This window comes from Pleuronectes platessa, chromosome 20 (genome assembly GCF_947347685.1).
Source record: "Pleuronectes platessa chromosome 20, fPlePla1.1, whole genome shotgun sequence".
NCBI lineage: Eukaryota > Metazoa > Chordata > Actinopteri > Pleuronectiformes > Pleuronectidae > Pleuronectes > Pleuronectes platessa.
Genome location: NC_070645.1, coordinates 20230096 through 20247413, shown reverse-complemented (window position 1 = coordinate 20247413; position 17318 = coordinate 20230096). Strand labels below are relative to the sequence as shown.

Here is a 17318-nt window from a genome sequence, read left to right as displayed (position 1 = left end):
TGTGTGTGTGTGTGTGTGTGTGTGTGTGCTGGTTCCTTTGAGCTCACAGTGTTTTTCTTCTCAGACTGAAGATGAGTGGTTATGAGGAGGAAGAGGACAGAGCAGAGTCTCCAGGGTTCAGCTGTGTGTCTCTGAAGAGTGACTGGTCCATGGGACCTCATCCACTCTTCAGTAATGAACCTGGACCCTCACACACAAAGTAAGAGACCTGCTACAAACATGTGAACCTCCAAACTGAATCCTCAGAGAATGAACCAGTGAATGATGTGTTCTGAATAAAAACATGTTTGTGTTTGCAGAGGTCAGGACCACAGACTGAGAGCAGAGTCTCCAGGGTCCAGATGTCTGTCTCTGAAGAGTGACTGGTCCATGGGACCTCATCCACTCTTCAGTAATGAACCTGGACCCTCACACACAAAGTAAGAGACCTGCTACAAACATGTGAACCTCCAAACTGAATCCTCAGAGAATGAACCAGTGAATGATGTGTTCTGAATAAAAACATGTTTGTGTTTGCAGAGGTCAGGACCACAGACTTAGAGCAGAGTCTCCAGGGTCCAGATGTCTGTCTCTGAAGAGTGACTGGTCCATGGGACCTCATCCACTCTTCAGTAATAAACCTGGACCCTCACACACAAAGTAAGAGACCTGCTACAAACATGTGAACCTCCAAACTGAATCCTCAGAGAATGAACCAGTGAATGATGTGTTCTGAATAAAAACATGTTTGTGTTTGCAGAGGTCAGGACCACAGACTGAGAGCAGAGTCTCCAGGGTCCAGATGTCTGTCTCTGAAGAGTGACTGGTCCATGAGACAGCCTCTACTCTTCAGTAATGAACCTGGACCCTCACACACAGAGTAAGAGACTGTTTCTACTGGGACCTGCTCTGATGAGGATCTAGTTTCCTCTAGTGTGGCCCCTGCATTAGGACACAGCTTCATTGAAGTTGGTGACTAATCTCTCAGAATCACTCAAAGAGCTCAGACCTCCACCAAGAACCAACACGCTCCTTATGAAACCACTTTGAAATCCACTAGAGACTCATTTTGATTTGGATCTGCACCAAACACATCAGAGCACTGGTAAACATCAGTCCTCTGAACTTGTATGTGAAAGAGGACCCCCCCGATCTGGTTCACAGACCACAACCTTCCACCAGGTTCACTGGTAATCTGTTGTTTTTTATAATCCCACTAACGAACCAACCGACACACAAACATACTGGGTGAAAACAAAACCTCCTTGACAGAAGTGATGACAACCTGTGACTGTGACATGTGAGTTATCAGGACATGTCTTCACAGGGAGAGGAAGAGGAGTCATGTTTCTGAGGAGGAGCAGTCGTCCTGCTGTGCTTCGTGTCAGGACGTCCTGAAGGATCCAGTCTCCACCAGCTGTGGACACTGGTTCTGCAGACAGTGCATCACCTCATACTGGGACCAGTCTGGTTCTTCAGGAGACTCCTCCTGTCCCCAGTGTGGACAAAGATCCAGAACAGGAGCTGGAGCTCAGACAGCCGGTCAGAGCAGTACTGTACATGTGTCTGCTGATGTCTTCACTTCTGACAACAGCACATGTGGTTTTATTTTGTTCCTTCAAACAGCATCAACATTTAACATCGTTAGAAAAGCACAAAGTTAAAAAGCTTTTATTTTCTGTAGTTTTTCTGTATCTGATGAAAACAATCAGCAGATTCTCAGATTCTCTGTCTCTCACGTTGTTTCTTGTCTTTCAGCAGATCGTGGTCTGCAGGAGGTTTCAGATGAACATAAGCTCAGTGTGAGGAGGAGATGTGAACATGTGACTGAAGGAAGTGATGAAACAGGAAGTATAACCCTCCTCAACAGGATATACACTGAGCTCTACATCACAGAGGGACAGAGTGAAGAGGTTAATACTCAACATGAGGTGAGGCAGCTTGAGACGGCTTCCAAGATGAAGATCCTCCACGACACTCCCATCAAGGTCCACGACATCTTTAAAGCCTCCACTGACCAGCAGAGCAGCATCAGAGTCGTCCTGACCAACGGCGTCGCTGGCGTTGGAAAAACCTTCTCGGTGCAGAAGTTCACTCTGGACTGGGCAGAGGGTTTAGAGAACCAGGATGTGGGTCTGCTGGCTGTGCTTTCGTTCAGGGAGCTGAACCTGGTGAAGGACCAGCAGCACAGTCTTCTCACGCTGCTCCATGTTTTCCATCCAGCGTTACAGAAGCTCACAGCAGAGACGCTCGCTGTCTGTAAACCTTTGTTCATCTTTGACGGCCTGGATGAAAGCAGACCTTCTCTGGACTTCAACCACAGGGAGCTTGTGTCTGAGGTCACACAGAGGTCATCAGTCAACGTGCTGCTGACAAACCTCATCCGGGGGAATCTGCTTCCCTCGGCTCTCGTCTGGATAACCTCCAGACCTGCGGCGGCCAATCAGATCCCTCCTGCATGTGTTGACAGGGTCACAGAAGTACGAGGCTTCACTGACGCCCAGAAGGAGGAGTACTTCAGGAGGAGATTCAGTGATGAAGAGCTGTGCAGCAGAATCATCTCACACATCAAGACGTCCAGGAGCCTTCACATCATGTGTCAAATCCCAGTCTTCTGCTGGATCAGTGCTACAGTTCTGGAGCACATGTTGACCACAGACCAGAGAGGAGAGCTGCCCAAGACCCTGACTGACCTGTACTCACACTTCCTGCTGGTTCAGACAAAGAGGAAGAACAACAAGTACGGTGAGGGACATGAGACGAGTCCACAGCAGCTGACGGAGGCTGACAGGGACGTTCTCCTGAAGCTGGGGAGGCTGGCGCTTAAACATCTGGAGGAAGGAAACATCATGTTCTACCAAGAAGACCTGGAGCGGTGTGGTCTTAATGTCACAGAGGCCTCGGTGTACTCAGGAGTTTGTACTGAGATCTTCAGAAGAGAGTGTGTGATCTTCAAGAAATCAGTCTACTGCTTTGTTCATCTGAGCGTTCAGGAGTTTCTGGCTGCAGTCTACATGTTCCACTGTTACACCAAAAGGAACCGAAAAGAACTCAACAACTTCTTGGGAACATATGGGGACACAGACAGTACCTTCTCCCTGGATGACCTCCTGAAGAGAACTATAAAGAAATCCCTCACCAGTACAAATGGTCATCTGGACCTGTTTGTTCGCTTCCTCCACGGCCTCAGTCTGGAGTCCAACCAGAGAGTCTTAAGAGGCCTGCTGGGTCGGACAGAGAACAATCCAAAGATCATCCAGAGAGTCTTAGGAGGCCTGCTGGGTCGGACAGGGAACAATCCAAAGATCATCCAGAGAGTCATCATCAACCTGAAGGAGATGCAGAGTGATGACATTGCTCCTGACAGAAGCATCAACATCTTCCACTGTCTGACTGAGATGAACGACCACTCAGTTCATCAGCAGATGAAACAGTTCCTGACGTCAGAGAACAGATCAGAGGAGAAACTCTCTGAGATCCACTGCTCAGCTCTGGCCTACATGCTGCAGATGTCAGAGGAGGTTCTGGATGAGTTGGACCTGAAGAAGTTCAACACATCAAACCAGGGTCGATGGAGACTGATCCCAGCTGTGAGGAACTGCAGGAAGGCCCGGTGAGTCCAGACATGATTAATAACATGTTCAATCAGTGGAGCGTGTGTGTGTGTGTGTGTGTGTGTGTGTGTGTGTGTGTGTGTGTGTGTGTGTGTGTGTGTGTGTGTGTGTGTGTGTGTATATGTGTGTGTGTATGAGTTCCCACCCTACGTTTGTATGCCACCACAAACCAGTGCAGTGTCTGTCCTTCCAGGTTCCTGACATGTCGCATTCACAATAATATGAGGTAATAAGTTTATCTTTGAGTCCAACTGATCAAAATGTGAAGAAATCCCCCGAAGACAGACCTGAGACTTCAAGAGGCCATGAACATGTTGTGTGACCTTGACCTTTGACCTTTGATCCCCTGAATTGAATGAGTTCCTCTGTCAGTCTGAATGAACGCTTGAACCAAATCTGAAAGGATTCTCTTGAGGAGTTTTTAACATGTTCATGAGGCAAAGAGGGGATTTACCAGGGTGAGGGTCACATGATCACGTTTTGTATGAATGTTGTGTTTTCTGATTTAATTCTAACAGATATTTTCTTTAAATACAGACTCGATGGTTGTCGACTCTCAGAGACTCACTGTGAAGTCGTGGCCTCAGCTCTGAAGTCAGACCCCTCACATCTGAGAGAACTGAATCTGAGTAAGAACAAGCTGCTGGATTCAGGAGTGAAGCTGCTGTGTTCTGGACTGGAGAGTCCAAACTGTCGACTGGAGGCTCTGAGGTCCTTAAATCCCTCTTCACTTTTCCGACTTTCTTTCTTATTGGGTCATTATTTATTTAAATTGTCTCAGTTCTGCTCTGCTCACTGTCCCTCAGTCATCTGTCACTCACCCAGCCAGTCAGTCACGTCCACCTCATCAACTCCATTCACCTGCACTCACCTGCTCCTGATCACTAAGAAAGTGTCAGTAAATAACATGTGGACTGAGGCCGAGCACTCGTCCTCCTCAGGTTTTCAAAATAAGACACATTCTTATTGAAACACGTTGGACAGTTGATAAGTATAGAAACAAACAGGAAGTGACTTTCAGGAGCCATCCCTACTTTAAACTGTGTTTAATTACACAAACCTGCTCAGTGACCAACACACAGAGAAGAAGCTGATGAATGAAACAATGGTCCAACATGTCTGATCTGATATTTATCTTCAGGTCACAGACTGGACTGAGGTCAGCAGCATGTTGAGAGTCTGTGTTGACATGATGACGATCCACAACAACAGGAGGACACATTCTAATATTCATATTTCTTCATCCAGGTTGATGAACTGCAGTCTGTCAGAGATCAGCTGTTCTTCTCTGGCTTCAGCTCTGAGGTCAAACCCCTCTTATCTGAGACAACTGGATCTGAGCTACAACAACCTGAAGGACTCAGCAGTGAAGGAGCTGTGTGGTTTTCTACAGAGTCCAACCTGTCGACTGGAGACTATGTGGTCAGTTCACTGACTGACTTTTGTAGATCTCATATCTGTAAAACAGCATTTATACAGAATTTGTCTCATTTAATTAACATAATTCCTCTTCACACATAACTTGAATCCATTCATTAATTAATCTGTGACATTTTAAATATTCAGCTCCTTGTTAAAACACTGAGTTTAATTCTGGATTTCCTAAACTGATCTGCAGGACAGAGACCGGGTCCAAATAATCTATTTGTACTGAATCAGGACTCGTTTTTAGTCGAACATGACTGATTTCATATTTATCTTCATGTTATGAGTCTGTGCTGAGATGAATATGTGTCTGTTATTTTCACACATGAATTCACTTTAATTTAGTTATGTTTTATTCTTTATCCAGGTTGTGGAACTGCAGACTGTCAGAGATCAGCTGTTCTTCTCTGGCTTCAGCTCTGAGGTCAAACCCCTCTCATCTGAGAAAACTGGGTCTGGATAACAACGACCTGCAGGACTCAGGAGTGAAGGAGCTGTGTGGTTTTCTACAGAGTCCAACTTGTCGACTGAAGACTCTGTGGTCAGACATCATGTTTTAATGTTAAAGGTTCACTCTAAATATAATATAAAGTATTTAATTCTAAAGTCTGTAAATATAAAATATGTAAATATGTAGTATTTATTCATAAAGTATGTAAATATAAAGTATGTAAATATACAGTATTTAAATATATAGTATTTAAATAGAAATGTCTCATTCTAAATTAAAGAAAACAACAATTGCTATAATTCAGAGGAAACTATTGAAAACATCTCTCGGATTCTTTTCTCTTCAGTTTCTAACAATGGATCCTTTCACCTGAATCTTCCACTGGAGCTTTAAGGTCAAAGGTCAGAACATGTGTTCCTAACAGTGAACACTGATACTGAGCTGAGAGATGTTTGTAGAATGAGCGCTGAGGACCGAGTCAGGCTCAATGTGACTGAAGTTTTACTGACAGAGAAACAATCCAATGCTGGACAATGTGTCCATGTGATGTTTCTGTGGAAGATAACCAGGACTTGTCCCTGTGGTCCTTGGTGTTCTGGGACTGGGCTCAGGGTCCAGAGTCCAAGTTGATTATATTTTATGTCTTTTATTTTTAGGACCAAGTTCTTCAGCCCTGTTTCTTCCACTTTGGGTTAATTTCCAACATGAAACCCTTCTTCTGGTTTCAGGACTTACACGGGGTCGTCCATGCCTTTATCTTTTCACCACTAGATCTCTGTCCCGCCCTGTACACACGTGTTCCGCAGGCTCCCTGCACCACTTTCAACTGGTCCAACTGCTGCTCAGATCATCTCCACTTCAAGAAAACATGATCATAGAACTGCTCGCCCTTTCACACATCAACTGTGGAACATGTTCTGACAAGTGGGTCGGACATTTTCTGGAGCTGAAGCAGCAGCAGGAGATTGTCCGGGTCCGACTCGTTCACAGCAACAGGAACATGTGGGAACATTCAGACGAGGGGCGGAGCCTAAACACATATCTCCATGATAACCATGGTTACGTTAAGTTATGTTAAGTTACAGGTTCACTGTGAAGGAGTTAGTGACGTCTCCAGGTGTCGTACATGTGAACGTAGTCCACTTGTCCACGTGTACGACTCCTGAACATGTCCAGCAAGATATTTAGAGACATCTAGTGGTGAAGTTACACATTACAAACAACTGAACCCCGAGGACACGAGGACTTTCAAGCTGTTTTTCAGTCATGAACTCTGTAAAATAGTGTCTGGACATTTTGGAGTTTGACTTTCACATGTGAAGAACGGGTGGAGCAGCCAGAGGCGGAGCCTGTAGAGCAGCAGGAGGCGGGACATGACGTATAAATCCTGCTGTGGAAAGATCAGTGTTGTTGTTTACAGCTCATCCACACCGGCGTCCGCCCTCATCACCAAAAGATCTGGAATCTCCTCGTGTTTCCAAGTTGACGTCTTTGTCTTCTACGTGTCCGGCTCCTCTTCTTCATCCTGAGATATTTGTGTTCTTCCAATTTCACGTCCGTCACGTGTTAGAAACCTCATCAACACGTCCACTCGCTCTCTGTGAATCCTCTGGACATTCACCTGCTCTATTCTCACATGGACTCACTCAGAAACTTTATTAGGAGGCTGAAAAGAAAAGATCCAGAAAATGTCCAGAACAACTTGACTCAGACTTCAGGTCTGAAAACAGAGACAGTGATGTTTAGTCAAAGTCCTTTATTTTCACAGTTAAGTTTTATTCTTTATCCAGGTTGGAGAGCTGCAGTCTGTCAGAGATCAGCTGTTCTTCTCTGGCTTCAGCTCTGAGGTCAAAACCCTCTCATCTGAGAGAACTGGATCTGAGTAACAACGACCTGCAGGACTCAGGAGTGAAGGAGCTGTGGGGTTTTCTACAGAGTCCAACCTGTCGACTGGAGACTCTGAGGTCAGTTCACTGAGTGACTTTTGTAGATATCATATCTATAAAGCAGCATTTATACACAATTTGTCTAATTTAATTCTAATTTAACATAATTCCTCTTAATAAATAACTTGAATCCATTCATTAATTAATCTGTGACATTTTAAATATTCAGCTACTTGTTAAAACACTGAGTTTAGTTCTGGATTTCCTAAACTGATCTGCAGGACAGAGACCGGGTCCAAATAATCTATTTGTACTGAATCAGGACTCGTTTTTAGTCCAACATGTCTGATTTCATTTTTATCTTCCATGTTATGAGTCTGAATATGTATCTGTTATTTTCACATATGAACCCAGTTTAATTTACAGTTAAGTTGTATTCTTTATCCAGGTTGAAGAGCTGCAGTCTGTCAGAGATCAGCTGTTCTTTTCTGGCTTCAGCTCTGAGGTCAAACCCCTCTCATCTGAGAGAACTGGATCTGAGTGACAACGACCTGCAGGACTCAGGAGTGAAGGAGCTGCTTGATCTACAGCAGAGTCCAACCTGTCGACTGGAGACTCTGAGGTCAGTAGATGGTTGGAGTCAGTCCACGCTGCTTTCATCAGTATTTTACTAAACACAGTCAGTATCACAGATCCAGGGTCTGTGCTACCAAGCAGGATTTGTGGTTATCAGGTTAACTTCAGGTTTAGTTTTTTCAGTCCTACAAAGCTCGTCCACTTCTTAACCAGGTAAATCACCATGTCCTCAGAGACGGTGAGTGTCTTTTTCTCTTCCACTCATCTTGTTAGTAAACAACAGATTCAGATCTCGTGGCCTCGAGTTATTTGTCTTGTTCACAAACGTTATTATGTCGTGGTCACGTAATATATTTTTACCAGATGCCACCAGGGGGCGCTGTAACTTACACATTAACACGATCCAGATGTTTTACCAACTGTTCTTCCTGCATTTAGCAGCTGTGACTGAGTTTCTTTTATTCTGGATCATGTGTTCTTTCTCCTCTGATTTTTATTATAGAACAGTTTGATCCTGGTTGTGAAATATGAGGCTCTGCTGTCAGTCAAACTGTCCATGTCTGTGATTGGTCATACACAGTAAACCCCGCCCCTTTTATGTGCACGCTCAGATCTCGATGAGGAAAACCTGAGTTAACTTAACGAGTTGATAACCAGCGTCATGTGACCACTTAGCCTGACTGTGTGTGTCAGGTTCAGTTGAGCTGATCTCAGAAAGATCTCCTGGACATGTTGAAGTGTCTTCGTAGTTCAGGCCTCAGTGTTTCCTCAGTGAAGCTGTGAGAGGACAATGAGGACAGACGTCAGGATTGGACAGAGACACAGAGAGACAACAGTCAGCCAATCAGACGAGCCACAAGCTGCTTGGGATCATGTGACTGAGTTGACGTGAAGACGACAGTTGTTGTTGTTTTCATGTGACCAGGAAATGAAGCTGGACCACAACTGACAGCCTCACACGAGGGACAGAGACGGTGTCGTCTTCATCTGATCTGAGACAGTTTGTCCTCTCACTTCATCAGTGAAGAACTGATCAGGTGGATCTTTGTCACAGCTCTGAGATCAGTGGGACTGAAGCCTCTCCTCATCACATGGTAACCAGGAGCTCTTTATACAGAGCAGAACCTCTGCTGAGGTCCATCTGTCTCCTCTGGTCCCAGTTTGTCAGAAGCAGATGTTCATCAACACACAGTGAAACATGGCTTCACCTGTAACAGCAGTAAATCCACCTCTCAGGTGTCCACTCTGCACTTTGACATGCAGAGGACACACACTGAGCTCTTAGCGTGTTCATTCCAACACGTGAACATGAAGCAGAGGGGAAGCTGCTCCACCTCTGAACAGGACTGAAGTCCCTGCTGCTCTTTCTACTGGATGAGCTGCATCACTGACTCACAGCTGATGAAGTGAGTCTCTGTGACACTGATGTCTTCTTCTCTCAACAGGTGGAAGGTGGGGTCTGAGTCTGAGTCTGAGTCTGAGTGTAGCTGAGTGTGAAGAGGACAGTGTGTGTGGACGGAGGCTGAGCTGTGTCCTGAGGATCCAGAGGCTGAAGCAGCAGCAGCTTGTGTGTAGAGTGGCTCTGACTGGGCCTTGTTACTGGGAGGCAGAGTGGAGACAGAGCTCCAGAGGAATCAGAGGAGGTGGTTGTAATATGTATTTTCACCACTAGATGGCCCTCCACACCGATTGTGTTTATTCACATGAAGAATGTGTTTATTGACATGACACAACACAAGCAGAATATATAACCCCTCTATAAAGAGTCACATATATGTGTTTCCTTTATTCTGTTCCACATTTGTCCCTCAGTCTGTCTCCATGTGTGTAGAACCACATTCTGTTTGTTTATGATCTTAAAGTTCCTGGATTCACGTCACAAATTGATTTAGTTCAACACAAAGTTCAACACAATCAAATCACTTTGAGTTTTAAATCAGAGTTTTGTCTTTAACACAAAAGATCAAAACTCTGGACTTAAAAATGGGACATTTTCATTTCTGCATCAGGTGCAGAGCGGTGGTGTCTTTTCTACTTTTGACCCACAGGTGGCGCTGCAGTATAACAGCAGCACATCCCAGTCAAAGCCTTTATATTCAGTCTATGAGTCAAACACATGGATCATTTCCTCTGTGACAAACCAGATGTAACGAGAAGAAAAACATCTCAGAGAGAAAAGTTCTGTTTCTACTTGTCTCTGCTTTAATGCTCAATAAACATCCTTCCACCGACTTCACTGGAATCATGACTCAGCTTTTCTTTCCTCTTCAAACAAACTGGTGGAAACATCTCGTCCTTGGTGCAGGTAAAAGAACAAAATCACCAGTTTGACATAATGGAAACAAGCAGAAGAAAAGTGACAAGAGACATTTACAGTATGAAGAAGCGTCGATGAAGAGCAGAGCATCTTTAAGTCAATGAGGAAACTGTTTCATAAACATTTTACCATATTTAATAGAAAACTGACCCGAGGACGTTTTATACAAACCTAGATGAAGATTCTTGTTGTACGTTCTCGACCACCACCTCAGAACAACCACCAGATGGAGACTGTATCTTGAATTAGGCCTATTTAAACATCTAGTTTTACTTTCCTATGTTACACCTCAGTTAAACCAGTGAGTTGCTGGATGGCATTAGCACAGCACAACCATATGCTTCACCAACATACACAGGGAAAATAATATGCATACAATGCAATACAATCAATATCAAGTATAACATTGAAATGTCAAAAGAACACATTCTAAACATACTGTGAATGTAATGGTGTTAATCCAGTTCAGTGTGTAGTAACTGACTTGTTAACATGTTCAGACGGATTCTTTCTTACGACCACTTGAGGTAGAAACAGTTTGTAGATCTGATTAGATTTATTAACTTATTAATGTAAAGTGTTGATGGACATTGACCAAACACCTGGATACCTGACAGCTTGTCATGCCAGCAGTCTGCTGAGCGAGGTAACACACACACACACACACACACACACACACACACACACACACACACACACACACACAGACACACACACACACACACGTTGATTTCCGGGATGATTTACATTATGAGGACTTGCTTTTTGTTCCCATAAAGAAAACAGGTCCCCATAAGTCACTGTGTAAACACATCTAGGTCCCCACAACGTGAGTAATTACTCGTTACTCACTCCTTCACTTTGTGTAGAAGGAGGACAGGAAAGACTTTGAACAGGAAGTGAAGGGGCGTGGCTTATCTGGCCATGGCCTGGAGGAGACGCCAGAGCTGCTGAGGGCTCGAAACGCCACTCAGATACTGAACCAGGTAAAACACACCCCACACGTGTAGAGAGAATAACAAGTCTGACTGCATCCGGCTGGGTGGCTGTGTGTCTCATGTTTGTGTAGCGGGAGAGTGAGCAACAAAATATCTGAGTGTAAGCACACAAGCAGATGTAAGCAGGGGCTGTTTGAGTGCAAGCGCAGGGTTAAGAGTGAAAGCATTACAATCTCTGAATATGAATAAGTCCTGCTCTCAAACTGAAAGACCACACTCTGGAATAAGACGGAACAACATCCATTTGAGGCCCAAAGAGCTGAAGTTGCTAGTGTTTGTGTGTTTGTGTGTCTGTGTGTCACAGAGGGTTTACAAGCAGACAGAGCAGCTCCATGAAACCTCCTACGGGACAGTGACCGACACTCCTGAGCTGCTGCACGCCTCCTACCTCAAAGACGTCTACAGTCAGGTCTGTGGGGGGGGTCCTGCATAACAGAAACACAGCGACTGGCTGCACACACACTGTAAATCAATAATCTTTACTGTATCAATTAAAAGAGATTACAAATCAAAGTTTGAGTATTTTCGGGGAATGAACCTTTAAAACTTGGTTCTTGAATCAGTTTCTGAAACCACAGCCTCCAGTCATCCAATCCTTCAGCTGCAGACTCTGGTATAACAGGAACACAACATGAGGTGCGTGTGTCAAAGTTAAAAACTGTACACAACTTTGTGTGTCTGTGTAGAAGAAGTATAAGGACGAGGCTGAGCGGCTGAAGGGAAGTTACAGTCACTTGTGTGAAACTCCAGAGATGAAACGAGTCAAAGCCAACCAGCGACACATCAGCTCAGTGAGGACGAGCTCCAAACACACACATTCACTTTCCTCTGAACAACAACTCCCATCTAACGCAGCCCTCTGGCGCCCTCTAGCTGCGGTACAGCTGGGACTCCAGGCTCATGAGAGGACATTCTGGATGTTAACAGATGTGTAATTCCTGTGAACAGTGAACGCAGTATGTTATAACTAATTTAGTCATTGCCTTATTCCTTTGTATATGGCAAGTTTTCAATTGCAAAGTAGTAAAGAAAAGCTTCTCAGGTCATTTAGCACTGCCATCTACTGGCGATAGTAAATTCTGCAGCAGATCAACATACACTGACCTCCACACATTAGTCAGATTAGTTGTTCATAATATAATATAATAATACCCTCAGTGGGCCTGATGTTAACTAGTGAGGCATAATTGTCCACTAGTAAACTAGTTCGGGTTTGTTTGACCTTACTAGTTAACTAGTGCGGCTTAAAGAGAGTCACTAGCTAACTAGTAAGAGCCAAAATGTCCACTAGTCACACTTTTTAAACCTTACTAGTAAACTAGTGAGGCTCAAAATGGCTCACTAGCTTACTAGTGGAGCCTAAAAGTCCACTAGTGAGCTAGTTGGGGTCTTTTTGGCCGTACTAGTGAGCTAGTCACAGCCACATTCTTTTACTAGTAAACTAGTAAGGTCCAAAAAGAGCCACTAGTAAACTAGTGGCCCTGATGTTTCCCTCACTAGCTTACTAGTGGAAGACATTTTGTCTCACTAGTTCAACTCTGTACAAAACATGTAGGGACTCTGACCGAGCATGTTGAACATTTTTCTTACATGTTGGCCATTTTCTTCAACTAGTTCAGCTTTGCTCAGAACTAGTGAACGACTGTGCGCAACTAGTAAGACATTTGATCGACATGTTGGGCTTTATTTCCAGCTAGTTGGCATTTTGGTTACACTAGTTGACTTTATCATCTTACTAGTTTGACAAAACTGCTTACTAGTCGACATGCGCACGCAACTAGTTAACTAGTGATGTGATAAAATGTCACTAGATAACATGTAGGACAATACAGAATTTCACTAGTAAATTAAACGGACAAGCACCTCCCCCCCAAAAAAACGTCTAGGCGTGCCGCACACCGAGCCTCCGGCGGCGTGGAGAGGAGGACGACGGGGCGACTGCTCGCCCAGCCGCAGGACGTGCCCAGCGGGTTAACCACAAATACCGAAATAGTAACGCAAGGTGACTTGGACAAGTAACTTTAATCTGATTACTGGTTTGGAAATAGTAACGCGTTAGATTACTCGTTACTGAAAAAAGTGGTCAGATTAGAGTAACGCGTTACCGGCATCACTGGTAATAATAAAAAAATCTAAAATATTCCCTGTGTGTTTATTTTGCTCACTGACTGAATGCACCCTGATGAGTGTGTGTCTGTGTGTGTGTGTGTGTGTGTGTTAACTCTTTGTAATTTCAACTTTGACACTAATGTGTATTTGTTTGTTCCATCAGGCCAAGTACCACTAGGACTTTGAGCGAGCGCGAGATACTTAAATAAAATCATCAGCATCTGTTTTCATAAGATCGGTTTATTTAAAGCTAATTTACGCTTTAATGTTTATTTAAGTATCTTTAACAATAAAAGCCTTTTAAACAGAGACACCTGATGATGTCATGGTCAGAGAGTTAGAGTCTGTGCACACACACACACACAAACACACACGCACACACACACACACACACACACACACACACACACACACACACACACACACACACACTCACACACACTCATGGATTTCCCCACCTCTCTGAAGACCTGAAGGTGTGGAGGACAGACCCAGGCTCCATATTTGACTTTGACCCTCTGGAGGACAACGTCCAGTCCAAGAGCCTCCGCAGGATGTCTGGTAGATCACCTGACTCCCCCTCGTTTGCTAGAATAAGAAACACTAATCATGTTTCCAGGCTTAAAGTGTGTTTTGTGTTTGCAAACCCTTTGTTTGAATTAACACACGTATAAAAGTCCTTTTCAATTCTTATTAATAATTCACAATCTCTTTTGTAAGAGATTAACTCACCAACTAGAACGTCCCTGGGAGCTCGTCCCTCAACAGTCTCATTATGAAACCACATTTAAATTCACTGGATTCAGATTTTTATCTGGATCTGCATCTAATCAAAATAATCTTTTAAAAAGCTGCAGATTTTTATATCTAGAACCAAGAGATGTTTTCAAGCAGTTTTAGTTTTAAACATCTAACCCTACTGTCAACTAAATCAATGAAAAGACTGGAAACCAGCAGCTTCTAACAGGTGTTGTGTGAGTATCTCAAAGCATGAACACACATGTGATCACACACTCTCCACCCTGATGCCCCAACACTCACGAGAGCTCAACTCAGTCTGATGCTCTGACTTCAGGAAACTTGATCTTTTCCTTCAGAGACGTGTCCATGTGCTGGAGCTCATCTGTTTTCCTGTAGTTATGATTTTGATTTCTGTCGACTCACTGTTATTTATTTCTTCTTCTCCCCTGTCCTTGTTTCTGTCTGTGTCCTGTTGGCTGTTGTTATTTTCCACCTGGTGCTGCCCCCTGGTGGCTGTTAGAGCGGGCAGGCCGCAGCCTGAGCCGGCAGCACTCGCAGCAGTCTCTCTCCCACAGCCAGGCTCAGTCTGTCAGCTCTCTGACCTCTGACCTCTGGGACGGCAGCAGCGCTGACACCCCCGGTATCTTTCTGTCCGCTCACACACACAGACACACACACACACACACACGCACACGCACACGCACACACACACACACACACACAGCCGACTGACAGACACACGTGAGCACACTGTTGTGTTCATTCTATGTGTAGGATCAGATCAGTATCTTGTATAGTGTATAGAAATAAGCGCAGAGGCACAAGATGACTACACAAGGATGGTGTTCATTAGTATTTATATATGTACAGCTATAAAAGGTATAAATTCACAATAGTATATTATACAATATGAATATAAAAAGGATGCATGTGGATATATACTATATTATATTGATATAATTAAAAAATTTTAATACGACAGAGTATTTGGGCCATTTTTAAGAAAATAGAAATTCTGAGATTTTGAGAAAATTGGACAAAGCAATACCATGAAGGACAAAATAAGTTCTTCTCCAAGTGGAAGTCAAATCTTGATCTTCTCATAACTCCAGGCTGAGTGTCAGCTCCATGTTTAATAATAATAAAACTTAGATTTCAGGAATAAACTCGTAATATTACAACTTCATTCTCGTAATATTTGGAGTATTATATCATCTAAACATTTTGAGATATAAGTTTTAATGTGTAAGCTCAGCTCTGCTCTCTGGAGTTTCTACCTGGTTCTGTTTGGTTCTGTCTTCAAACAGACTCAGTTCTTCTCTTTTCAAAGTCCTGATCTGAGGATCCACGGAGCTGATGAGACAAATCATCAATGATTTAGATATTTATGACACTAAAGTAGATTTTAACAAGAAGCTGCTCATTCATCATTTTAACAGACGGACTGAACTTCTGATATTCACCTTCTAACAGGACCCACAGAATCATGATCACTTCCTTCTTGAACTCTCTGAATGTTCTGACGCTCGGTCGTGGTTTTCCGTTCTGTCTCTAATCCACAAATCAAACGGACTAATTCACTTTGTGTCTCTGCAGGTTGGTGTGAAGTTCACTGTGTGTGTTTATGTTGTTTAACAGCTGGAATCACACACACGTCACAGGAGGGAGGTCAGGTTTAAACTGTCGGTGCAGGAAAGACTTTTTAAACTGACTCATTCTCTCTCTCTCTCTCTCTGTCTCTCTCTCTCTCTCTCTCTCTCTCTCTCTCTCTCTCTCTCTCTCTCTCTCGTCCAGCGCCCGTCCTTCCAGGAGCGTACCATCAGGGCGTCCAGATGCAGCAGCAGCAGCAGTATCACGGCTACATGCATCAAACCAGCATGTCCTCTGTCAGATCCGTCACCTCCCCCCCGCACTCAGCCACCATGGTACCTGCTGAATCACAGGACGCCTCGTTTGTGGTGTTTTCTCTTTTTAGTCGTAGAGTTCAGAGACGAAGTAGAATCGTCAGGAAAAGAATCTAAAATCATGACGAGGATCAGAAGTCAAACACGTAGGAAATAAACTTAATAAAAACTACAGAGACTGGTGTCACACAGCAGAGCTCCACTTCAACAACTGAAGATGAAAAGAAAACAAACAGGACTGAAATGTTTAAATTATATAATAACATCTAGAATATATGTGGAGAAAATTCTATTTGTGTGCATTCTACAAACACTTTAATGTTTCTGTCTTCTGCTCGTGAAAATACAAATAAGAAGTTTTCTATGTCAAGTCAAAACACATTTAATGTTTTAAGATCTTTCCAGAGGGAAAAGAAAAAGGTGAAAGGATCTTTTGGCAGAAACTGAATTTAAAATAATTCTAGAGATGTTTTACTTGTGTTTCATCTAAATTATTGAAATTGTTGTTGTATTAACCCTAGAATACTTTATATTTAAATACTTTATATAGGGGAGTGGTGTTCAGCTGCAACATGACACTTCACCACTAGATGTCACTGGACTCTACAGACTGAACCTTTAAGTAATGAACACAAACCTAAAGGGATCCTGTTGTCATATTGAAAACATTTATACATTTTTACAGTTTCTCAAAATGTCAGGATCCATGAATCATTCTCTGGGAAATCAACAAAAGCTGTTGCTTTAGGTCAGGATGTCATGGTGGTGAATCAAAGGTCCAATGTTTAGAGTCTGGAGGTGGAATATGGACAAAGAGCTTGGTCCTCACTGGTCTGAAGGGGGAGTCGGACTGGAACTATAACCTCTGTCTCCTCTGGTTGTTCTCAGCGTGTTTACCGGGCGCTGTACGACTACGCGGCTCAGGACCACGACGAGGTCTCGTTCAGGGACGGGGACGTCATCGTCAACGCTCAGCCAATCGACGAGGGCTGGATGTACGGCACCGTGCAGAGAACCGGCCAGTCCGGCATGCTGCCCGCCAACTACGTGGAGTGTTGCAACTGAAGGAGGGAGGAGGTGTGGAGAGAGAGAGGGGGAGAGAGAGAGTGGGGGGGGGAGAGAGAGAGAGGAGGCGGGGGTGGAAATTTAAATGAAAAAGAAAAATCCACCTTCATTGGTTAAAACAAATCAGAAGTCGCTCTTTTGGGTTTTTTCTTCTTCCAGATGTTTTCAGCTGCAGACGTCTGACTTCACAGATCTGAAACTTTATCAAAGTCAAGTCCCAGTCACAAACTGGTTTTCTAGAGTCCTGATCACT

The 17318-nt window shown here is 43.8% G+C and overlaps 2 protein-coding genes and 1 long non-coding RNA gene across 5 annotated transcripts in view; all 3 read left to right on the top strand.

Moving 5' to 3' along the window:
* The first annotated feature begins 589 nt into the window (after positions 1-589).
* The window catches only part of LOC128426224 (NACHT, LRR and PYD domains-containing protein 12-like), a 38730-nt gene continuing 22001 nt past the window's right edge, over positions 590-17318 (top strand). The window contains exons 1-8 of the mRNA XM_053413086.1: positions 590-639; positions 740-859; positions 1307-1521; positions 1738-3592; positions 4131-4304; positions 4842-5015; positions 5386-5559; positions 7260-7433. Coding sequence (XP_053269061.1) covers positions 590-639; positions 740-859; positions 1307-1521; positions 1738-3592; positions 4131-4304; positions 4842-5015; positions 5386-5559; positions 7260-7433 — 2936 coding nt within the window. The remainder of the gene's footprint in view (positions 640-739; positions 860-1306; positions 1522-1737; positions 3593-4130; positions 4305-4841; positions 5016-5385; positions 5560-7259; positions 7434-17318) is intronic.
* On the top strand, positions 7995-10163 carry LOC128425900 (uncharacterized). The gene is made up of 2 exons (XR_008333200.1): positions 7995-9025; positions 9377-10163. It is a non-coding gene; the product is annotated as an uncharacterized LOC128425900 (long non-coding RNA).
* On the top strand, positions 11073-17083 carry LOC128425898 (LIM zinc-binding domain-containing Nebulette). Of its 3 annotated transcripts, none has more exons than XM_053412736.1 (4): positions 11073-11234; positions 11551-11655; positions 15891-16021; positions 16889-17083. In XM_053412736.1, exons 3-4 carry the CDS (start codon positions 15929-15931, stop codon positions 17063-17065), a joined length of 270 nt encoding a protein of 89 aa, XP_053268711.1. In that variant the 5' UTR covers positions 11073-11234; positions 11551-11655; positions 15891-15928; the 3' UTR covers positions 17066-17083. The 3 variants fall into 3 exon arrangements, 1 of the variants encoding a protein (XP_053268711.1); XR_008333198.1 differs by lacking the exons at positions 15891-16021; positions 16889-17083 and adding exons at positions 11933-12037; positions 12120-13097 and having other exon boundaries at positions 11075-11234; XR_008333197.1 differs by lacking the exons at positions 15891-16021; positions 16889-17083 and adding an exon at positions 11933-13097 and having other exon boundaries at positions 11082-11234.